Here is a 25,002-nt window from a genome sequence, read left to right on the forward strand (position 1 = left end):
CGCGCGCAGCGTGTCTTCGTGCGTTCAAGATGCACGATACCACAATCTTTCGATGGAAATGCTTTGTAGTTGATGCGTCGGTTATCGAACCGTGAAAATCTCATGAAGTACAATCTTTTAGGTAACAAAGAAGAAACAGTAACGTGTTGACAGGAACGTTGTCTTTGTTATAGTATTTCATTTATCTTTGATTAAAGGCACCTTTACATTTGTAACAGCACGTGGAGACACTGATCCGTTTTGTTGTTGCTGATTTTTACAAGACCTACGCAAATATAATTAAGCGAACACAGTAGTGCAAGACTAATGAAGTTCATTCGTTATGTCACTAAAGAAAAATTCATTTTTATTATTCGGTTAACGGTAGCACAACAATCAATGCTGTAGATGTTAAACTGCATAAACAATTACCAATGTATAACGTGACTAAATTTACTAACAAGGTTAAGAATATACAATATTATCAGTAAATATATAATAAATATATAATTATAATTAACATAAAAGAAATCGTCAAATCATGAGAACTTGAAATAGTAACAAAAGAATGTAACAAATTTTCGTTGTAAATAATTTTCTTAAAAATATCGTCATTACATAAATAAATCTCTCGGTATCCAACCGTTTATACTCAAATAAAGTGGTAGACTTGCAGAAATTTAATTACAATGTAAGGAAACTCACATTTTAGAATTGTGAATAATATCATATGGTAATCGTACATACTATATGATAATTCATACATTGCATTTGTCACATGCATTTATTATCACTAATATATTATATTTAGCTATATTGCGTTTGCGTTCTCAATAAACACTCCTAGTAAAAATGAAGTACATGGAATACTCGATTCCTACTAACAAATTCGATTTTGTGAACCACCGGTAATGTCGGTCGTGATACTAAAATGATACACGCCCCATTGTTGTATACATAGTACAGAATACTCCGCAATAGATGATATTGATTTTAAAAGATAATGTCCTTTTTCGCAATTAACAAAACTAAAAAAGCATAATACAATCATTATTGAAATCCATATTTGTATTTATAAATATATAATGGAATAAATATTGTTATAACTTCAAATTAGACCACGTGAATAGCTCTGTCGCGAAGCTCGACCCTTTAGCACTAATTTAAAAGGTAAACATTTCTGGACTATATAAATTTCTACCATAAAACACTTCAAATTTGCCACGCTTTCTTTGACGGCCTGTACAGCGCCATGATACGTTGTGGCAAAACACTGAAACTGCTGAACAAAATTAACAACAGTTAATAATATATAGACATGTTTTATATTTTTTTTTTAAGCTTTTATATTATTTTCCCTTGCATACGTTTGAATAAAATTTATGAGAAGAACATATTTACGATGGCAAGTAATTTTCTAAACGTTCAGGTTACTAGTATGGTCAATTCTAGTATTACTCTTTACTTCCGGTTGCGCAAGTCATTAGTTTCGTCGCCATCATAGCGACGAGATCGCGACCGCTTTCGGCCGTTGAGCCAGAAGACGATTTTATCGTCGTTTACGACGAAACAACGAGACAGAGCTTTTGCTCTGTTGAAGGACGTGTCCGTGGTTATCGTACTACCGTTTCATCGGGCGTCGATCATCGGCTACTCGAGGATATTTTCTCCATATTTGACGCTGAAAAAACATGGCTTATTGAAGAAGATGAAGGGCCTGCAGAAATACATTGTTTCTCCATACGGAGGAGACGAAAGCCTCATTTACGCTGGACATCAGCACGAACACATTCGTGCCGGAAATGGAAAAGAACACAAAATTTTCGCAATCCTCGGCAAAGGGGGCTCCTACTGATGCAAAAAAAACTCAAGGTGCGTCGTTATCTGAAAGTCGATCGCTCCGATAGGGACGTCATCTTCTTGCTGACGTCTTTATTCGCTTTATTTCATTATGAAATGAAATGCTTTTAATGATTCCATTACTTTTTATATTCTGTTGACCCGTTAAATTATTTTCAATTTAAAACATTGTAATTCTAAGCAGGATCGAGTTCTACTGTATAGTAATAGAATAAGAGGAAAACAATGTTTAAATTTGTTAAATTGAAGAGAAAGAATATTTCAATGTTTGAAAAGATTCTTAAAATCATGTTAAACAATGGAAAAAATCTAACTCTAATATATTCTTTGAAAAATTGCTAATTATAGTTATTCATACTTCTTTGCTACACATCATTGTAAACAAATATAATATAAATATCTCTTCATATTTCTTGAAATTCAAAATAATTATAGCATGAGTTTGATAAAACAAGTAATTTCGTATTGAAGACACCTGTGGTTAGAGAGTTGAAAAAAAAGTCCTTGAAACAAGAAGTGTTATTATTTACTAACGTGTGTCTTGTTTACTGAAGTAACTATAGAATTTACTTGACTTGTCTCTTAAACATTTTGGCATGTATACCATTAATACTTATACCACAATAATTATAACCCACTCATATCGACATATAAGTTATGATCTTAGTATAAAGCAAAATATAATATAACTATATATAAGGTAAGTCTAATAAAAGAACAAGGTTCCTCTCTATATGTATGATAGTCAACCGCAACATCTGATACTATTATATGCAATAAGTTTAAAACTTTTTTTTACATTTCTAAATTTTATAAAATAGCAATAAACAAATTCGCAGTTGACAAGCTTTAATTTATTTAAAAATTATATTTTACTATGTAATATAATTACTATATTATTATTAAATTCAGCAATACATTTTTACATATTTGCCAATATTCTGCATAAATATTAATTGTGATAAATAAAAATTGTCAAGTAATAATTTATGCCATGTATTAAATGTAGAATAGATTATTTATCTCATGTTTCATATTTTCCGTCAAAATAATTATTTACTGTTATACTCACATGTTTCCTAAAAACCTATATTTAATAAATGATTTCTTTATATATGGACATATAAAGAAACATAAATTAAATCAAGCTTTAAAAAATTATGCCAATATGTATCTTGATTCTACAAAAATAAAATTGCTGTTTAATAGTTAATGTTCCTATAAAATTTATACACTGCAAATTTTATTTTATTGTGATTTTTAGATTTTACAAGTAACAAACTCTTCCCGAAGACCTCACGCAGACGTGAACCAACTGCTACCAGTAGTTTCTCAAAGTATGAACAACCAAGGAAGTGCAATGTACAGAAAACAAAAAGTTTTGATAAGAGACCAAAACCTAAAGGACAATATCATGGCAGTGCAAAGGAGGATACCAAGGTTTTTATTCAGATTTTAATATTTCAAACTCAATTATAGTTCAATTAAATTTCACAATTTGTTCTAGGTAGTGCAAACAGAAGTAGCTGAGCCTGGCTCAGTAGTGGTCCATGGAAGTAAAAAGCAGAATTTGAATCACTTGCTGAATTTTCATTATGAACCACGTGAAATGCAAAGTGGTTCAGGTGTATGGAGTAATGGGAAATCTACAAAGGGTTACTCGCGCAACAGTAATAGGTGGCTTCCACCAGTCCAGCGACATAAATACAACAAAGAACAGTATTTACAAGCCAGGTGAAATGATGTTACAAACAAATGCACCTGAATTTATTGAAATTTTATAGTTTTATATAAATATAAATATTATCTTCCCTTTAGCTACCAATTTGTTGTGACTGCCAATGGAAATTATTTATCTCATCTGACTGATCCTGATACTCTAGTTGACTGGAAACTAGTAGAACAAATTGTAAATTATAAATGATATTCTCAGAACTTCTTGAAATTAATAATAATATTTAAAATAACATTTTTATTTCAGATAGTTCATCGTCCTGAAAGTTTGTCATGCCCCATTTGTTTATGTACACCAGTTGCTGGAAAAATGACACTTTGTGGTCATGTTTATTGTTGGCCTTGTATTCTCCATTATTTATCGCTTTCTTGCAAGCCTTGGAGTAAATGTCCTATTTGTTACGAATTAATTCAAAAATCCGATTTGAAAAGGTAATTTCAGTGAAAAACTAAAAAAGTAGTTAGAAGGTCGGAAAATGAAAGTTTTTAAAATTCTTTTATTATCATTTTTAGTGTCACAGAAATCATACAGAGCACACTGAATATAGGAGATATTGTTACTTTACGTTTAATGCGTCGCGAAAAAGGATCCATGCTCGCCGTTCCCGTTGGTTCTACAACTCAAAATCCAACAAATTTTTTCTCCGCTGCAGAGACCATCAGCCACGAGGTGTACTCAAAACTCCTTATTGCAAATACAGATGTCGTAAGTACTTATAATTTTTGGTGATTAAAACACGTAATTTTTAAAACTTTAATGTCCTGATAATATTATTTAGATAATGAATATTATTGAATGCGAACGGGTACAACTGAAACTAGAAATGTTAGATAATCCTCATTCACCAGAAAATTGCTACATCGAACAAGCACTTAATGAACTTTCAAAAAGAGAAGAAGAATTATTAAATGAGGTAATATAATTACCTAATTAAAACCTATTGCATTATTTACAACGTGGAAAATAACATTTTTGGTTGCAGATAAAATCAAAATCAGAAGTGGATGCAATAACACAAGAAAAGGAGAATATCATCGAAAACGAGCAACCAGCTCAACGGGAATTAGAAAATCATGAAGAAACCAGCAATATGGTTAACAAAAAAGAAATAATAAATGATGATGAAGAAAATTCCAAAATAGTAGGCAATTCAAACATTTCTCAGTCACCTTCAGGCGTAAAAAAATTTTTTTACTTCTATCAAGGTTTGTAAACACAAAATATTTTTATTATATCTCTTTTTATACTTATAAGAACTTTATTTTTAAATTTTTAGCGGATGACGGACAACATTTGTATCTTCACGCAATGAATGTAAAAATGTTGGAAAGGCAGTATGGCAGTCTTGAAAATTCTCCTCATTCAATAAAGGGAAAACTCTTGGAGAAAGAGAGTGGAAGTCTCACCGATGATCTAAGACGTAGACTGAGGTATTTGTGTCATTTACCTCTTACTTGCCAAATTGAAATAGCAGAAATCGATTTGAAACCACCGATTTTATCAGAAGAGGTCCTTACATCATTTCAAAGTAATTTTCATCTATTTTATAAGAAAAATTTGTTTTACTTTTTATCTATAAAATAATCCACGTTGAAATATTTTCCAGATCAACTGGCAGAGAGACACAGGGTCAGGAAACAGCGAGAACGAGAAGAAAGAAAGAGAGAGAAGAAGATCACAGAGGAGCAAAATAAGCGAATGGGAAAATTTCCAAGACCAAATGTCCACATCGATTCACAAAGACATTTTCCACAGTGGCAACCAGAATTATTATTTTCTGAGTATGTATATTTTATTATATATTACAATTATAATACTACATTGATACGTACGTATCTAAATTATCCTGACAGAATTTCTATTACTTCAACATTCATTTCATTATAGTGTTTTCACTTCCTGAAGATTTTAAAATTGTAGTGAGGTAATGCATTATTTACATCACAATGATTCATAAAAAAAAAAATGTGTATGATATTTATATTTATATATGTAATCTATTGAACACGTTAAGTATATATGTCACATGAAATAATAGATTTTGTTCTCTACTTTCAATAATTTGACCAATTGAATTTTTAAGAAAATTTCAATCAATCTATCCATAAATTCTTTATGACGCTATAAAAGAGGTACACTTTACTTTTACTTTATGACACTAAAAAAGGACACTATAAAAGTGGTTTCTCCAAATTCCCTAGAATAAGGACAAATATAAACATTTATAACGATGCTGTGGTATGTACTAATTTTATATAAATTCAAAGAAAAAAAGATCGTTAATTATTTTCTACAGAATTTAATGTTTTGAAAGCCTCTAAGAAAACGTGTAATATTTTTTCAGATCATCAGCATTTTCATGCATTTATACAACACACAAACATTTTACATTCAGACTGAATGATTTATTAAAATTTGTCAAGATAGTATAGACTATGACAAATAATGTTCATACAGGGAAACTGTTCCATCTCCGCTGGAATCAACAAGAACTTCGAGCATAGCTAGCAGTCCATCATTGAGTACATTTGACGAAATTGTTCGTAACAGCAAAGCCGACAATACCGCACATGAACAGGGACCATCATTCGCGGAAATGTTAAGGAACACCGGCACGCGCTTAAAATCTCCAGTTGCGTGGCCCTCTGCAACTTCTGCTAACGTAAAATCAAATTCGATTGTGTCTGCTCACTCATTTTCTACGGATGAAGAAGAGCATGCCTCACCACCAAGTCAAAGATTAGGCGATGCTTTGGCAGTCGCATTAGAGCAAACAAAGTTACTAGGCAAGTGTAATGACTTCATAACTATAAAATTATTCATCGCAAGTACGAAACAAGCCAAAATTTATAATGAAGACTCCGCTTTAATGTGTTTTAATAAATCCATTTACTTGCAATAATAATAATTTTACTTCTATTTTTCAGAGGGTAAGAAGGATGGTGGAAGAAAGAAGAAGAAGAAGAAAGGGAAATCGACCCTATTGTCCGCAACTACTATGGCACACACATCTTAATTTTTGCCCTAATGCTTATATTTTACGTTCATACATTTGAATTTTGTCAAAGATTTTCCCTTTACAATATTTTAGAATTTTTGGGTATATTTTAGAAAATTAATCCAGTTCTAGTACAGATTACAATCTTACAGTGTCTCATTGCACGCCTGTCCAATTTCAGTCATTGTATTATTGATTACCAAAAAATGTTTTTCGTAGCAGCCCTTTGCGCTTGCAAATAAAATTTTGTTTCATGAAAAAGTTCTAGTGGTTTTTATATTAACCAAGGAATCCTACATAAGTATCCTAGAGTAATGATAAAACTGTGTTTTATAGGTAATTTATTAAGTACTCTACGTAGGCATTTTTGTAATGTTACCGACGCAACGCATTTGGCCTTTATATTAACTTGTTTATATTTTGTTAATGAATTATGCGAAAATTACATTTAAATAGTGTTTTCAAAACGCCTTTGATGGCCCTATGATACGTAATTTAAAAATTCGAAAACTGATCTTATAGATTTTTTCAAGATTACCACTAGATCAAATAGATGGCGCACAATATGCCCCCCTTAAAATCATATAACTTCTGTCCGAAACACCCTATATACTGCGAAAACTCAATACAAATTTTAACATTGCTTCCTTCAAAATTATGAGTGAATTTAACAAAAGTTATTCATTTTACTTTAAACGAAAGTTGCCTATTTTATAAAGGTTTATTCGTGACTGAATTTTAAACGTTTGTGAGAGAGATTTATAAAGACAAAAAGAATATAACTTTATCTAAAGATCGTTATAATATTTTCCAGAATTGTAATTTGCTACAAATCCTACTTGGGAAGTAATAATTGAAGTCATTCAAGTTTTACGTAATTCATTTTATTTTTAGTCGAAATTTTGTGTACATAAAAGATCAACAATTGATTTTGAAAATGAACAGTTGATTCTCTATGTTCGCAAAATAATTTATTACATTTTCAATGGTAATGTGTGAAAATTAATCGACTTCCTCGATGGTAGGTCCGCCAGATGCACCACCAGTGGGAGGAGCACCACCTGGCATTCCACCGGGTGCATTGGGCATGCCACCAGGCATTCCACCTCCTTGGTACAGTTTCGTGACAATTGGATTGTAGACGGCTTCCAATTCCTTTTGTTTGTGTTCGAATTCTTCCTTGTCAGCCAGTTGGTTGGCATCAAGCCACTTGATGATCTCGTTGCATTTGTCCAGTACCATTTGTTTGTCACTTTCGCTGATCTTGTCCTTCAATTTCTCGTCTTCCACTGTACTTCTCATGTTGAAACAGTAAGATTCAAGGCTGTTCTTAACAGAGATGCGTTCCTTCTGTTTGTCATCTTCTGTACGATATTTCTCTGCTTCATTAACCATTCTTTCAATCTCCTCTTTGCTAAGTCGGCCCTTGTCATTGGTGATGGTGATCTTGTTCTCCTTACCAGTAGACTTGTCCACAGCAGAGACGTTTAGGATACCGTTAGCGTCGATGTCAAAGGTGACTTCGATTTGGGGAACACCGCGGGGTGCTGGTGGGATTCCACTGAGTTCGAATTTACCTAAAAGATTGTTATCCTTTGTCAAGGCTCGTTCTCCTTCGTAGACTTGGATCAATACACCAGGTTGGTTATCAGCGTAGGTAGTGAAGGTTTGAGTCTGTTTGGTTGGGATGGTCGTATTCCTCTTGATGAGTGCAGTCATGACACCGCCAGCAGTTTCGATACCAAGGGACAAAGGTGTAACGTCGAGAAGCAGCAAGTCTTGTACTGCCTCCGATTTGTCACCATGCAAAATGGCAGCTTGTACAGCAGCTCCGTAAGCTACAGCCTCATCAGGATTGATGGATTTGTTTAGCTCCTTGCCATTGAAGAAGTCTTGCAACAGCTTCTGAATCTTTGGAATACGGGTGGATCCACCAACCAAGACGATGTCGTGAATTTGAGCCTTGTCCATCTTAGCATCACGCAGCGATTTTTCGACCGGTTCTAGCGTTCCTCTAAAGAGATCAGCGCAAAGCTCCTCAAAACGAGCCCTGGTGATCGAAGTATAGAAATCAATTCCCTCATAGAGGGAATCAATCTCAATACTTGCTTGAGTAGATGAAGACAAAGTACGCTTCGCGCGTTCACAAGCAGTCCTAAGACGGCGGAGAGAACGCTTGTTAGCAGTCAGGTCCTTCTTGTATTTACGCTTGAACTCCTGGACGAAGTGATTAACCATACGGTTATCAAAATCTTCACCACCAAGATGAGTGTCTCCTGCTGTGGACTTGACCTCAAATATGCCATCTTCAATGGTCAAAATAGACACATCGAAAGTGCCACCACCAAGATCAAAGATTAGGACGTTACGCTCGCCAGTGGCTTTCTTGTCCAAGCCGTAAGCAATGGCGGCAGCGGTCGGCTCGTTGATGATACGTAAAACGTTCAAGCCAGAGATGGTACCAGCGTCCTTGGTTGCCTGACGCTGCGAGTCGTTGAAGTAAGCAGGTACAGTGATAACGGCATTGGTGACGGTCTTTCCAAGGTATGCCTCAGCAGTATCCTTCATCTTTACCAAAACCATTGAACTAACTTCTTCAGGGAAGAAGGTCTTCATCTCTCCTTTGTATTGTACCTGAATCTTAGGTTTGCCATCATCATTTACAATAGTGAAAGGCCAATGTTTCATATCAGCTTGAACTGTGCTATCATCGAACCGACGTCCAATAAGACGTTTAGCATCTAAAAAAAAATGAAAAAGTAAAATTAGTTATAGAATACCAAAAATTATATTTATTGTTAATTCTATAAATTTAAAAAATAATTACTTTGTTAGATAAACGATTACAATTGTCTCTTAAAATCTCACATTATTTAAAAATTTGGGTAAAATTTATTTTTAAAATTTGAATGGAATAATTTTATGCAAAATTAACGACTTCTACAATGTAACAAATTAGCGGATGTAACAACAAAGTTATAACTTCCGCAATTTTTCAATTTATTGTGCTTCACTTTTAAGTTTTTATTATTATTTGATACGATTAATATTTTAAATAAAAATTTAAATATGCCCAAAAAATATCGAGGCCACTCGCTACTGCAAAGATGACCTAATAAGGTGCTAAACAGGCGTCCCCTAGGAGCCATGACCCTAACCATAACGCCATGAGGTTAACATATATAGAGTAGCATTATGGATTAACCTTTCAGTCAATTTCCACGCCTACTTCTCTGCTTCCAATATTACGTTAACCTTTGACTGCGCGTTTTTCTCAAACATCATTGAAATTACACGTAAATTAATGGAAAAAACCTACGATCTTTATGAACCTCGTAATACTGGAATTGTACTTAAAAAACTGAAATTATATGGAATTTCAATGAATTTAATATGCTTGACAACAAATTATCTCGCAAGAGAATATTTAGTCATGTTTATACACATTGAAACAAAATATTTCATTAGTTCCAAATTCAAATAAATATTTGCTGGAAAATCGATACGTATAAAATTTCCAGTAAAATGTCCGATTACGATTTTCAAAGGTAGGCATGATCGAAGCACCTGAAAAAGTACGTCTCACGAACTAGATAAGATATAGAATCAGTAGAAGAGAGCTTCTCAGAAAATCACCGATGCGATCAACAGTTAGCTAGAAAATACTTACCGAAGATTGTGTTGTTGGGGTTCATAGCAACTTGGTTTTTGGCGGCATCACCGATTAACCGTTCGGTGTCTGTGAATGCCACATAGCTGGGTGTTGTTCGGTTTCCTTGGTCATTGGCGATGATTTCTACTTTTCCATGCTGGAAAACGCCAACACAGGAGTAGGTGGTGCCAAGATCAATACCGACTGCGGGTGCTTTGGCCATCTTTGCTTTTCTATAAAAACAAAAGGAAACAATGTTCTTTAAATAATTTTCAAAATCAGACTGCCAGCGATAGAAGATTCTGCAACGTAGCGCGTCCGTTATCACCTAAGGAAAACGTATACACACCTTTCTTTATGCGCTTATACAAGTTCCTTCTTGTAGGAAAGTGAAGAAGTTCTTCGTTCGACGATTCGCAACGTGAGTGAAGAGACCGCACCGTGCTTCCGTGTATATCACTTTTCCAGAGGACGCGTCTAGAATGTTCTTCCCACTCCCTCGCTACAAGAACCAATCAGATGCCAGTTTCAGCAGATCTTATTGGTGGATCTAATTCAACGATAGCTATTGGTGATGGCGCGAACTACGTGAATCAACTGTGAAATTTCAGCCGTTTATCGACCAGCCAAAATATCCTCTAGATAGCGTAAATATTTCGTATTTACCTTCCCCCCTTCGCCACAAAAATAGTTTCATAATGTCATGAATATGCATTTTTGGGATTAATGAATTTGTAAAGTTAATTTTCAGAATCATTTCCGGCTGGAACGGCAGACGACCCGGAAGTAGAAGTTAGAGAACGCTGGAAAAGTGGAGAAATACACTAATTCTAGAAGGTACCGAACATGGCCACATCCACGAACGTTTATGTAGTTTACATTTACATTGGATTCTGGATCGACTGTATTCAAGGACACCTCATTTCATTGACGTCCGAGACTTTATGGCTTACCTAATTAATTTTCTACCGAGCTTACTGACAATGAATTACGAGCACGTGTTAATCGTTCCAGCATTTTATGAAATGTGGATTGTTGCATTTTTATTCGAAAAAAAATCAAATTAATCAAATTAATATTACATGAAGGAATATGTAAATCTTGTTTCAGAAGTGGTCTACCTGGACTGTAAATATTAGAATTATTTGAATATTATGCTTAAATTGAATTTCGATAGACTCGTCATAAAAATATGAAGATCTTTTTCATGAAGAACCTGTGTAAAATGTTTCAGTTCCATAGCTTATATCGACGAAGTTTGACCATGAACTTGAATTTGTTACCAAAATCATATGTACATTATGATAATGTAAAACATGTCAGCATTCAAATTTTCGTTACAACAAGGTTCAAATTCGAATGAAATTATGAGAAAGAGGCTATTGAAAATTCTCACACGGTATCTCGAATTATATTACAAGTAACCTGAGCTTCATTGTAGCAAAAATTCATTGACTTCTTGAGATTCAGTCTTGCGTCACGCATTATGACGCATACATATGTATATGCATGCATACATTCGACCCATACGTATTGTGACGTATGAATCATACATACGCAAAATCTATAAGATATTTTAAATTCTACTCTGTTTCAATAAGACTGGTATATATTGTAAGAATACTGGTAAAAAGAATTGCATATTGTGTACATATTTTGAAATGAGTATAATTAATAATAGCGTTATTATAATTACATTTAGCAAATCAAATTAACATCGATTAAAAATATGTTGTATATAATTGTGCACGTTTTATATATGTTAGATTCTCTATACATATTGCGAATGCTACAATTTTTTTTTTTTAAGCAATCAAAAGTTTGTAGGTTAGTTCGTACAGTTAATCATTTTTAAAATGATTTTATGTTTACCGTTGTAATTAAATCATGCAATTGGACTGTTACGAAGAATATGTAGTCATGCAGCAAAAGATGGTGTAGGAAATCGATGACGATAGCATTGCAGTAAAGTTTCCGAGCTACTATACAGAAACTTCCAGCATGTCCCAGTACAGTCCAGCTGCTTCTGTACAACTGTTCGACACGTTAGCTGTCTCACAGCATTGATCGGCGAACTATAAATTACTTATTACAGTTGTGTTAGTTTTTAAGGAGTTCTTACTGTAAATCCAGTTTATGTGTAGATTATTTCCATCATCATTTCTCTTGTATTAATTTCTGAAAATGTGAATTTGCGTAAATGTCTCTAGTTTAGTGATCGTATTCGTGAAACAACTCTGCGCAACAATTGGTTTAAGGAGTTATTTCCGCTCAATTGACCATCGTCGATGAGTATAGAGATACAAAATTTTGTTATCATTCCTATGACTTTATTGAAGTTTTTCGATGTAAGACCATAGCAGATGGAATTAACGTAATTCGACACAATTTTTTAAAAATTAAATTAAATTAGTTTTAATGTAATAATCGATAAATGTAAACTTTAGTTTTTGCAAGGCATTTATGCATTTCGATATTCTGAGGTGACAGTCATTGTTCAGCCTTGTCATCGTTGTATAGCTTAACGGAAAAATTCAAAAGATCAGCGATGTCATGATACAACTGCAGCATTCCTGGTAAATTGCATGATTAGTATTGTATTCGCTGACGCAAATGCTTTAATTATATCAGATATTACTCGAATTGAAACAGGAATTGAAAATTATTTTATTCTTAATTTCGTATCCATATGTACATGTACAATATGTACAAGTTTCAATAAACATTTTAGACGAAATGTGATTCATCTTGTACATGACTTGAAATGTCAAGTTTACTTTTTCAACTGCATTTAGATCTTTTAGAATAACCTTGGGAGTAATCACGATTGCCTGACGGCAGATCGTTGAAACGTATCTTGATTAAATTCGATTTTGAAATTCATCCTTGAGTTTTTACTTACATACAGTACATGTATTCTAGGCTGACCAGTACTATTCCCTAATGTTTTAAAACAAGTTTGTAAGGCATTTCATGTGTTTTGCAGTCACTGTCTCGTGTATATTATAAAGATAATATATTATAATTCAGTTAAGAGATGCAAAAGTATATTCTACGATGAAAGAATTGATTCTAGGACTTCTGTTAATTACAATTACAACGGAATACCGGAATATTTATTGAGAATGAAATTTTTAGATGATAGAATGTTCTAGTATCAAGATATTATTATACAAAAATAAATCTTCAAACAAAAAATGTCTACTGTATCTCGTTGTAATACAACACGTGAAATGCAATTTTCAGGAAATATACAGTATAGTATTATTGCTAACATTGAGTGTAAATATTTATTGCTTCTTTCGAATTATTCGAGAGTATACTCTGGAAAGATTTAGTCCATACCGACGGTAGGTACTCGCATTATCGATATTCAAGATATTCATATTCGTAGAAATTTTGAAATCAGAAAAATAATGCCAATCATAAAGCACAAAACGCGCACATTTTTATGAAAATAATTCCTTGCTGATTGTTTGCTAACATATTATTCATGATAGAAAATACTAGATATGAAAAATTGAAAATACTATTATATATAAAGTTTTTAAATTGAAACGATGAAATAAGTATGCAAAATGTACCGATGGATACATTCAATAAAATCTTGGCTTTGCGTCATAAGGGAATTACAAGATAAAAGTATGAGAAATTAAAAACTTTTCACAGGTCAATGTTGAGCATTTATGACGTAAATAGTAAATGGTATTCCTCAAACATTTGCATATTACGACAATGAATTAATGATGAAGTACTAGAACATTAAATAATTATGTTCACACTTTGTCAGGAATGAATCAATAACATTTTTAAGGACGGTGAAATTATATATATTTTATATATATTTATATATATATTATTATTATTTATATATATATTATTATTATTTATATATATATTTATATATATTTATATTATATATATAATTTATATATTATAAAAAATTTATAATTTACATTTAATTTACATTCGTTTTATTTTACAATTTTACATAGTACTGCTTACGTAGAGTGTTTGATTACTTGTATTTCGTTGCTGCTCCAAGGTTGTGACAAATTCAGTTACACTGTATTTGTACATAAAAGTGTCCTTGTTTTAAACTTTCGAGGCGAACGACTATTATTAAAAGATCCTTAGAAGGAATTTTTCATCTGATATACGTGCTACCATAAAAAGTGAGAAGCTAAGTAATAAGTACTTACTGAAAATATTTAATAACAATTATCAAGTTTGTTGTGGATCGATAATATCTCAAAAGAAAAAGCGGGAATGATTCATTTCATCCAATTCTCGAATAAATATTTATTAAATACTATACCGTATCTATACGAACGAAGAAGCAACAATAAGTGCTGTACAGTGTTATCTGCCTTTACCTTTCCAATTATTTCATCATTTTTAACCATTTGATACGGTATTGAACTCCGAAAGGTATTCTTACGTTACGAAATCATTTAATTTTATTTATTTTAAAGAATCTTTCGTAAGTTTAAGGCTTCCAGCTTACGTTACATTTGCGTCTTATTAAATTATATTGATTGATCTTCATCATGTCAAATACATGTAATACAAAAAAATATCCAGCTTGTTAAATGTTACATTTGTATATTTTTTAAGTCACAGTTAAGTTGCCTTGACATAAGTTTACTAATAATTAGAATAAGCATTTATTTCAATGAAAACAGCTTTATGAAAATGAAATCGAATTTTCTTACGGTTAAAGCGTCAGTACATGATTTTACATTTCCATGCAAACACGTTTTTCTAGAGTACGACACGTTGCGAAGTTCGTAGACAGATAAAAAGATCTGTATTATACGGTTTTCAAAGGACCACCGTTTAGGCTGTGGGGCATTGTAAGGTTTCCAGATGGTAAGAGAAGAAAAACGGCAACGGCAGGTGATCGACGAAAACGTTACCGTCTTCTGAATGCCATCCAGGTGCCCTTTTTTTATGTATGATGCTCCAACACATGCTTGCAGTATGTAGCTTGTGATTGTGATCACGATTTACATTTGCTTGCAATTACCAGACATTCTGTATGTGTGTGTGTAGTTCCAGAATATTTTCAAATACTGTTCTTATTTAAGCAATTGAACTTCTATGGTGAGGTTATTATATAAAAACAGTTACAGAACTGTATATAGAGTAATAGATTTTTCATTTTTGAAAAAATAGAAGATACGGTCGATGTTCGATAAACTTTTAAATATTGGATAATGTTTCAAAAAACAGTTTGAGTAAAGGATTTTCCTGAATCTATGTATATATAGGATATATTTTAGTATGTATTTAATAAATAACATTGCAGGGAATATATATTTTGTTAGTAATGCAGCTTCGTATATGTATATATACATACATCTTTTTAAACTTACACGTGTACACACGTATAGTTACTGCTAGCACTATGTTTATTGAATGACAACGTACAAGAAAGTAAAAATTTATTGAATTATTCAATCTGCATAATACGGTACATTATTACATTTGTAATGCACTCAAAAATTAGTAGAGATAAATAATAGCCAGATCAGTCGAACATGAATTATAGTTAAACAAATAGAAAAGAAGATTTGAATATGCAAAATGATAGTTTTTTATTTGCATTTGTGAACATATATAACAATTAAACAAAAAAGATATGTCTCATAAAAATATAAATTGTTGACACAATAATGTAATGTACATACATAATTAATATTCTTCATAATGATCGGTTTATATTACTTATGTATACATTAGTTAGTAGTTTTTAGTTAGTTAGTTCAGTTAGTTAGTTAATAGCATGTTCATTTTCAGATAAGCTCGGTCGGTAACGGTTGGGTAACATTAAATGGTACCGGTTCACCTTTCCTGCAGAATATTTAAAAATGTTAAAATAAAGTTCATACTAACGCCACATGTTATAAGTTTACATTATGCACAATGAAATTAACTTATTGTTATTGGTATTAAGAATACGTTAACAGGCCTTTTTAATCAAAACAGTGAAATTTTGTGTGTTTTTGATTAAAAGCTGTTTCTATCTATGCACCTAACCTGACTCACCGATGACCACGTAATCCTAACGTGGCAGTAGCGAACGTATGTTCAAAAGCGCGTGTTTCGTGTCCCGAAGGGATACATAACGTTTGTTGACAACAGACAGTGCGCATTATCTTCATTTAAATTAAATACAACTGATTTGAATTTCTTCTTTTAATATGCGCATTTAATCGTGTATAACGTCGTAATAACGGTGACTTTAAATGTTTCTCTATCACAGTTGTAACCTCAGTTGCCGGTCAGAACAAATCCAGAAGCGGAAAGTTATGATTACATTGTTGCTTGGAGAAAGTTGAACCTCATTTTATTGTATAATAAGAAAAATGACATCGGGATGGGGAGTACATTTGTTGACAATATCAATATTATTTCTCGCCGTCTGTGTGAAAAGTTTTCAGGGCTTAGAAGTGATATATGGAATAAATTCTGGTGGAGAAGCACACACTGACAGTTATGGAATTCGCTATGTCAAAGATCCATTAATGGGCAAAGTTGGTACAGCATCCGACTATGGCAAGCAGCTGATCATTGGACGAGTAAATGCTATCGATCAAATACTATATCAGACAGAACGCTACCATCACAGTACTTTCGGGTACGATATACCAATTAGTGAAGATGGAGAATATGTTATGATATTAAAGTTCTGTGAAGTTTATTTTAACTCTCCCAATATGAAGGTAAAGCTATATGATGTTTTCGTATTAATCATTAATTTATATATTATATCGTACAATTTTCATTAGCATTAAATAAGACAGTTCGAACCAATCATATCTATATGTCTATTACACGAATATTCTGTTAATTGATACAGTATCAATTAGTAGTATATACATTGTTTGACCTAACAAATATCATTGTAACAATGTAAATATACTGTTTGCCTTGATTATTTAGATGATTAACGTATAGTATAAAGAAATGAATGTCAAATTACTTGAATATTTCACTATCGGAACACCTATTTGCAAGCAATTCGAGTATCTATAAATATCTTTGCAGATAAGCAGCATATTTTAGATATACTTAAAATGTTTAACTTTATTAAATTACATTCTATATGTAGTTATTAGATAAAATATAAATATTTCTCCATGATGAAATAAAATATTTATAAAAAGATTTTGCAATCATAGGATCAAATACAAATTATAAAATAATTTGTAAAATTGTAGTAGTAGATAAGCTATTGATAATAAGTATGATATAAGTTAGAGTGGAACCATGTTGTGGTTGCGGTTGCTTTCTGATAATCTTGATAACATTTTAAGACATAGATACAAGGATTAGTAGATATTATACAATATATTTTGTACCAATTTGGAGATACTGAATTAGAAAATAATATGAATAATATGAATGTAAAAATGTTAAAATTCAAGAAAGAATATTTAAACTATTTTTGTAAATCTTTTAATAGAAAGATAACTTAAATTTTACTTGTATAGTTGAAATAATAATTTTTTAATATGAAGTGTATACTAAAACACAATTTTTTTTATATAATATTATATGACAAATATTCAAATACATTTTCACATTAAAATAGCATTCATTAATTCTATATTTTTACCATTATTCCAGGTCTTTGACGTAGTTTTAAATGGAGACCATACTGTTGTTACTGATTTAGATATATTTGAAAGAGTTGGACGTGGTATAGCACACGATGAATATATTCCATTTAAAGTTCAAGCAGGAAAATTAATATACAATGATGAGGAGTCTGATATTTTAGCCGGAAAAATTCGAGTTGAATTTATAAAGGTATTCCAATTGGTCTTCCTACTTATCTCATAAAAATCAATGCCAGTTAATTAATTGAAATTTAATCAATTTACATCAATTATTTGCAGGGGTACAGAGACAACCCAAAGATAAATGCAATCGTTGTTATAAAAGGAAATATAGAAGGTAGTGTTTAAAAATATGAATGCGTTTAAAAGTTTATTATTTATACCGTGTAATTAACTTCTATAATTTTTACAGATATACCACAGTTAGGCCCAATTCCTCAAGAACCGGAGGAATATCAGAATGTACACGAAGACGAAGAAGAGTCGACAGTGCGTAGTCGACACACAAGTGGCCCTAGAACTCCAGATCCGTATTCGATCGATGATTCTTCAATAATGTTACCAGTTTTTGTAGCAATCGGGGCATTTATTCCTTTACTATTTTGCCTCTGTAAACTATAGGCAGTGAAATTTTCTGCACAGAAATGCCTTGTACTTAAGAATAATAGTGTTCTAATCAGCTTAGGTGAATTTAGCGTGCGAGGACACGCGAGCATCGGTCATGTACATAGAAAGATGATTTTTCGTTTATTAAGCTACTTCGGCACACTTTTTCATAGCTATTTATTATTAATTTAATCGAATGAACATATCTATATATGGTTTTGTATATCAAACAATTCAAATTAGGTACGAGATAGGAGACACTGAAAAGTGAGGATTTGTGCAATCATGACTTTCGTTGCCACTTTATGTGTTCATTGGTCAATTATTTAATAGTTAACATTTTATTGGCAATTAGCACAAAGGTTTGCACACATTCGTCTTTTCCTGAACAATTGTATAAAGTTATTAAACCTGCGCGATATTTTTCTGTAATTCAATGCGATAGCAGAAGAACGATCAAAAGTGTAATACGACTGACGTATATTTTTTTGTTAGATATTTATCTCGTGTTTTGATTGAAATTTATGTGATTTATGTTTTCGATTTCTTTCGTTTATTTTGTGCGTTAAACATACTGTATGAGAAATAATTTGCATTCACTATGTCACATATATTCCGTTGGAAATGGAAGTGCATCAAATAGTCCGTAAAATACCAAAGGAATTTTCATCTTTTGCAAATCAGAGTAAATAAAGCTGTTAATATTGTCCTATAATAATATTCTTTTCATAATTTACACATAAATTGTTTTCGATATACCAATTATTATCACTTAAAAATTTATATTAAGAATGTTGAATCATGTATTAATAATAGACATTGTTTACAATGTTATTTCCTTCAAATTAAGTTATTATTTGTTATGAATATGTATACGATCAAGGATAAAATGCGTGTATTGAAAGTTCTTAAACGAAACGACATTTATTTTTTAGTACAATAATTTAATTATTATTTTCTCAACGTTTGTATAAATAATGTATAAAACAGCTAAATTATACATAAAATTATATTAGTTTTGAAATATGAATAATACGATTGCAGAAATATGATATATAAAAATAATGTTTTTCATTATTTATTTGATAACACTGGAAAATTAATATTTATTGATACATGAATAAGAATGAAAGCAGTGTAAAGTGTTTTAATTATTAGTTTTCAGATAGTATTGCAAGTTTTCGAAATGATGAATTGTACCCTTTAACTCATCGCAGTTAAATCTGTGCGCATTAACTAATAATACATGGAATTGTTAAAACACAATAAAACAAAAACATTCACAAGGAAATAATTACAAATTCGTTTTAATTGTGAGTTCGAACTTTGTATCCAGGGAAACAAATTTTGCCTTGCTTTACTATTCTAATTTAAAATAAAAAGTTAATAAAATAAGACTCTTGGTTCATAATGTAAATAAATTAAAAATAAAATAACTCTGCCAAATGTTATGAAAGATATATTTTATTGTGTTTTTGCATATTCTTGCATCTTCGGGGAGTAATTAGGTTACTATTTAATAGGCGAAGATTTATTGACAAATTCATATTTTTCATAATCTAGGTACGAATAGAAAATAAAGAATAAATTCAATCCACTTTGTTTTCTATCCATTTTCCATATTGTCCTGAAATAGCAGCTCCAGATAAAATAATGTATAATAACTGACTACTACAATTTAGCATAATTGATCTTTCATACCAAATACATTGAATTAAAATAAACAAATTAATGTATACATAAATAATGAATAGCTAAGTTATTTAAACACGTGCAAATCAAACAGGGTAAACATGATTTTGAGAATTACCATTGCGCAATTTATATTAAAAATATACATTACTATGCAGCAATTTTCCTTAAATAAAATTCTTGTGATTTCTTTTTATTATTTCAACTCGAATAGTAATAATAATAATAAATATAAAGTTCAATAAAATTTCAATTTTGTACGTCTTCCATGTTACTTCGATAAAAACATTAAATTGATTCGTCTTTATAAACAAATCATATACTATCTAGTGTCCTCAGAATTTTTCTTAACTTACGTCCGGACGGCAGACGTTATGCGTTTGTGACATGGGTATATTGGGATAGGTGAAATCTGAGGCAATGCAAATATTAAAAGAATTTATGGACATCTATATACAGGGTGTCCCAAAAATGTCTCGCAATACGGAAATGGTGGGTTCCTCAGATCATTTGAAGCAGCTTCTTCCTTTACAAAAATTTTCTCCGAGGCACCGTTAACGAGTTATTAACGAAAAACAGTGACCAATTAGAATCGAGGACGGCTGACGCGAGGCGGCCCAGCCAACCAGCGCACGAAGCCCAGTTCCGCTTATTGGCTCGATCGCCTCGCGCCAGCTGAGCTCGCCTCTCATTGGTCACTGTTCTTCGTTAATAACTCGTTAATGGTGCCTCGGAGAAAATTTTTGTAAAGGAAAAAGTTGCTTCAAATGACCTGAGGAACCCGCCACTTTCGGATTGCGAGCCATTTTTGGGACACCCTGTATATATGTATTATCTTCAAGTCACTGCAATTATTAAAGAGTGAAGGAAACGCTTTGTTGCAATCGTTCAACATAATTTTTCCAATTAGAAATCGTTAATCAACGCTCCAGTCGTACGTTTCGAAAATATGAAACTTCTCGAACGTGCGACGGGAGCAAATATACGAAGAAACAATTCTTCGAACGGCGTTCCCATTCAAGTTTGCGCGTCGAATGTTTGTGGAAGCGGTTCAGCCGGGCTCTTTTGCCGCGAACGTGCTTCAGGATGCGGTCGATGATCGATCGTGTGATTTGCACCGATGAACAGAAGAAAGCACTTCCAACAAGTTCAATTGGCCGTCGAGCACTGCTAAAGGTACTACGTGCATGCACATGTGTAGACTCGGCTGGCCTGTTCTTAATGGGAATAAGCTCATTCATCCCATATGAAACGGCGGATCACGTGACCTCCGATCGTCTAGGTCTTTGATGTATGGTCATCACTGGCAATTAGCTGTCAATTCAAGGCCGTACTTGTGTCTCCGAAACCCCCGAGCCCTAAGTCTCGAGTGGCAATCATCCCCGAAGAAGAAAGACAAAACTGTGCCGTAACATTTGCCGATGGGAACCAAATAGTTCCCCCGGCTACATTTGATCCTCGAGGTCGAAACGTTTCGCTCGCACCAACAGCCCTTTGGAGAACACGCGCGCACTATGTACATTTATTATTATATCATTTATTTATTTATATTTATTATATATTTATATATATATTTATTAATATATAATAATATATAATAATAATATATATATATTTATTATATATTTATATATAACATATATATATATATATATATATTAATATATAATAATAAATAATAATAATTTATTATTATATCATTTATTTCGTTCGTAAATATCTCTGTTTTTATCCGATGTTATCGTCAGCAGTCCCATTTTAACGTTTCGTCCGCCGCGCCAATAACCTGAAAAACGAAATCAATGTAATTTCACCGAATAAAATTCAAATTGTAAAATCAGAATTGCAGATCCTAATAAAATTGGAACGATCTCATATATCTTTTTGATTATTATTTTTTAATATTAACGTTGTAAGCGATAAAAAAGTTAAAAGCGAGGGTTTTTAATTTTTTCTTTTCATTCCAAGTGATAGCAAAATTTAAAAAAAGAGCTTTTTAGCCATTAAGTAGTAGATTAGTCCCTCTATCATCTAAAAAACTATTCAAGACGTTTAGTTCAGTTTTCAAATAGTTATCGCGTTTTAAAAGGTGTACGAACACTTTTGCTGTAACAATATATATAATAACTTTACTGTAATAACTAACTAACTAACTAATATAATAACTTTAGTGTAACAATATCTGAGCAAATAATAACTAACTAACTAACTAACTAATATAATAACTTTAATGTAACAATATCTGAGCAAATAATAACTAACTAATATAATAACTTTACTGTAACAATATCTGAGCAAATAATAAAATAGTAATAATAAAACTGTCGATTAATGTTTTCTATTATGCAGTCATTTTATAACGTTAACCCTGTTTGCAGTCCCCAAATCTGCCGGTTGGATCTGCGCGTAAAGTCAAGCCGTGGAATAGACCGTTTCGAGCAAATAATTTGGTTATTAAAATAGCGATAAATCCGAGTGTTAGATCGTCGTTCCCATTATTTTCAGACTTCGACGCGCGATTTAGTTCACCGAGGAGAGTACATTTTGGATGTATGTACTTCGAAAAATCCCCGGCCGTGACGAGTTAATACGGTAGAACGTTGTATGCGCAGAGGCAACGTATTCATTATCCGTTTCCTTTTTACAACACTTCCCTCTGCTCCGATGCGTGTTTACGTTATCCGTGTTTCGCATAGCTGCTTTGGGTACGTTTAGCCAGAAACGTAAGCGCGCGAAAACTGTCCGAAAACTGACAAATCAAAGTTGGAAACGTTTTCTGCCAAATATTGCAAACATTCGAGCCGCGTACGCCATGAACGAACCAATTAAAAATAGAGCGTTTTAATTAACCGGGAAAGGTTCTAATCGGCCGGGTTTATTAATCGTTAACATCCTCTTTTGTTTTATCAATACGTTTCAATGAGCACAACTCTCGTGAACACACCGGCGTGGTTAATCAGGGCGCTAACTTATTAATCTCCGGAGATAATGACTTTTCAATATTCGTAAACAAAATGCTGATTCCGATTGTATCGGTAAATGTGATTACTTAGAGGGGTTGCTAAGTTCTTTTATCGTTTGAATATCTCGAGCGATTAGAATTCCGGCTGAAAATTGACTTTATTATTTGAAAATCTTACCGTACACATTTTTTACCTAATTGCTGGTACGGATAAAACAGCGTTTATGCTAAGTTCGAACGATTGTTCGTGAATCGGCTGCGGCTGTTCTGTCTCGGAACTATTAAATTGAAAACGTCCGATAGTGTCCCGGATGTCTTCCAGTACCCCGAAGATTCAATTTATTACAAGGGCGACAATCTTCGCAGACCTTCTCCGTGCTTCCGTTCTTAAATGCTGCGGCGAACGATCGAATTGCCACGCTCAACCGTGGAAATTAGCGTAGAAGAATTAACTGAACGAAATACCGGAAGTAAAATATATTTTCTAATAACTAAGAACTGAGGATTCTCTTAGTTAATTGTGACTTCATCAGTTGTGTCTACAAATTTTAAGTCACACGAATATTGTTTAGATAATAATAATTTTTACACAATATATTGTTTAAGTATAAACAATATTTCTCCCTAATTGAAGCTCAACTTGGAAACAAAAAATGGACAGTTTGGGAAGGGGAGGAACGATCAATCGAGCCTCGCGTCTCGTTTTTATATTATTTGTTGACGATCGGTAATTATAAAAACGAGCCGCGAGGTTATTTTAAAATGATAAATTAAATAAAATAAACTTAAAAATACTTTAATAAAGTATCCCCTCTTCCCAAATTGTCCATTTTTGTTTCCGAGCCGTTAGCGTTAATTAGGAAGACTGTACTAGGAATTACCAAGTCGTATTCCTTCGGTCCATTAATTGCAAAATTAATTTCCTTCCGCAACGTATCGACTCTTAAATAGCGATTTTTACTTGAATTTGGAGTTTGTCGAACTTTGAACTCGAACGAATCTTCAAATTGTCGCCCTCCTCTCCGACTTTCTGTTTAATTTTCCGAGCAAAGGATCGAGCGTCGTTGCAAAGTATGGTCGCCATTTTCGATCTACATACGAAACCAATATTGTTTATTGCGTCAACGTTAACCAACAAAATTATTTTTCGTGTCTTTTTTTTGAATTCGCAACGATGACGATTACGATTATTATCGTCTGCGTACGTCACCTCGATGAACAAGCACCAGGCAGAAATTGATTATACTTTTGCAATGATTTTACTTCCGATAAAGAAGATAATGCTTTATGTATGAAAAATCGTTTCCATTGGCTGTCGATTACAGCGATTGACAGCATATATGTACATACTACGATAGCTTCGTTTCTCGACAAGAAAAAGTGCCGATTATCCAACATTATTGAAAAATTGTTGAATTTATAGCATCGATTACCAAACCGCGTTACACGGCGTAAACATTAACGTTCGAGGAAGCGAACGAAGGCGATCGTAAATACAATTAACGTCTCTTAACATTTCGTACAATTACGAATTCGAAAATTATGAATTATGAATTCGAAATTATGAATACATGAATACATGTCGCTGTATAAACATTTCTGTCCGAAGAAACAAACAAAGGCGACCCTAGGCATTTGTACAATTCTAAATTCGAACATGTTGCAGTACAAATATTTCGAAGAAGCGAAAACAGGGTTGGAATAAAATAAATTGGAAATAATTTTAAATATAATATAATATATAATATAATATTACATATTATTATATTATATTATTATTATATTATTATATTATATTATTATTATATCATTATATTATATTATTATTATATTATTATATTATAATATAATATTAAATATAATAAATGGAATAAATTTGGAATAAAATAA

The 25,002-nt window shown here is 32.3% G+C and overlaps 3 protein-coding genes and 1 long non-coding RNA gene across 7 annotated transcripts; 2 read left to right on the plus strand and 2 right to left on the minus strand.

Annotated features, from left to right (window-relative positions):
* The first annotated feature begins 1,458 nt into the window (after positions 1–1,458).
* LOC117229039 (E3 ubiquitin-protein ligase RNF10) lies at positions 1,459–6,833 on the plus strand. Of its 4 annotated transcripts, XR_013034584.1 has the most exons (13): positions 1,459–1,851; positions 3,104–3,279; positions 3,347–3,573; positions 3,658–3,748; positions 3,821–4,005; positions 4,087–4,279; positions 4,353–4,487; positions 4,557–4,779; positions 4,851–5,102; positions 5,181–5,355; positions 5,462–5,498; positions 5,658–5,812; positions 5,919–6,155. XR_013034584.1 is itself a non-coding variant. In XM_033485196.2 (12 exons), the coding sequence occupies exons 1-12, from the start codon at positions 1,782–1,784 to the stop codon at positions 6,588–6,590; spliced, it is 2,145 nt and encodes a 714-aa protein (XP_033341087.2). In that variant the 5' UTR covers positions 1,459–1,781; the 3' UTR covers positions 6,591–6,833. The 4 variants fall into 4 exon arrangements, 2 of the variants coding, with proteins under 2 accessions (XP_033341087.2, XP_033341089.2); XR_013034583.1 differs by lacking the exon at positions 5,462–5,498; XM_033485196.2 differs by lacking the exons at positions 5,462–5,498; positions 5,658–5,812 and adding an exon at positions 6,502–6,833 and having other exon boundaries at positions 6,032–6,360.
* A 601-nt stretch (positions 6,834–7,434) lies between these two features.
* On the minus strand, positions 7,435–10,732 carry Hsc70-4 (heat shock protein cognate 4). Its single transcript, XM_033485199.2, has 3 exons — positions 10,574–10,732; positions 10,243–10,457; positions 7,435–9,313 (listed from the first exon to the last, which is right to left on the minus strand). The coding sequence occupies exons 2-3, from the start codon at positions 10,445–10,447 to the stop codon at positions 7,575–7,577; spliced, it is 1,944 nt and encodes a 647-aa protein (XP_033341090.1). The 5' UTR covers positions 10,448–10,457; positions 10,574–10,732; the 3' UTR covers positions 7,435–7,574.
* Positions 10,733–15,805: 5,073 nt separating this feature from the next.
* On the minus strand, positions 15,806–16,404 carry LOC143260416 (uncharacterized). Its single transcript, XR_013034586.1, has 2 exons — positions 16,276–16,404; positions 15,806–16,080 (listed from the first exon to the last, which is right to left on the minus strand). It is a non-coding gene; the product is annotated as an uncharacterized LOC143260416 (long non-coding RNA).
* Positions 16,315–20,055, plus strand: LOC117229038 (malectin-A). Its single transcript, XM_033485195.2, has 4 exons — positions 16,315–16,952; positions 17,860–18,042; positions 18,132–18,189; positions 18,265–20,055. Exons 1-4 carry the CDS (start codon positions 16,596–16,598, stop codon positions 18,471–18,473), a joined length of 807 nt encoding a protein of 268 aa, XP_033341086.1. The 5' UTR covers positions 16,315–16,595; the 3' UTR covers positions 18,474–20,055.
* The last annotated feature ends 4,947 nt before the right edge of the window (positions 20,056–25,002 follow it).

This window comes from Megalopta genalis, chromosome 12 (genome assembly GCF_051020955.1).
Source record: "Megalopta genalis isolate 19385.01 chromosome 12, iyMegGena1_principal, whole genome shotgun sequence".
Classification (NCBI taxonomy): Eukaryota; Metazoa; Arthropoda; class Insecta; order Hymenoptera; family Halictidae; genus Megalopta; species Megalopta genalis.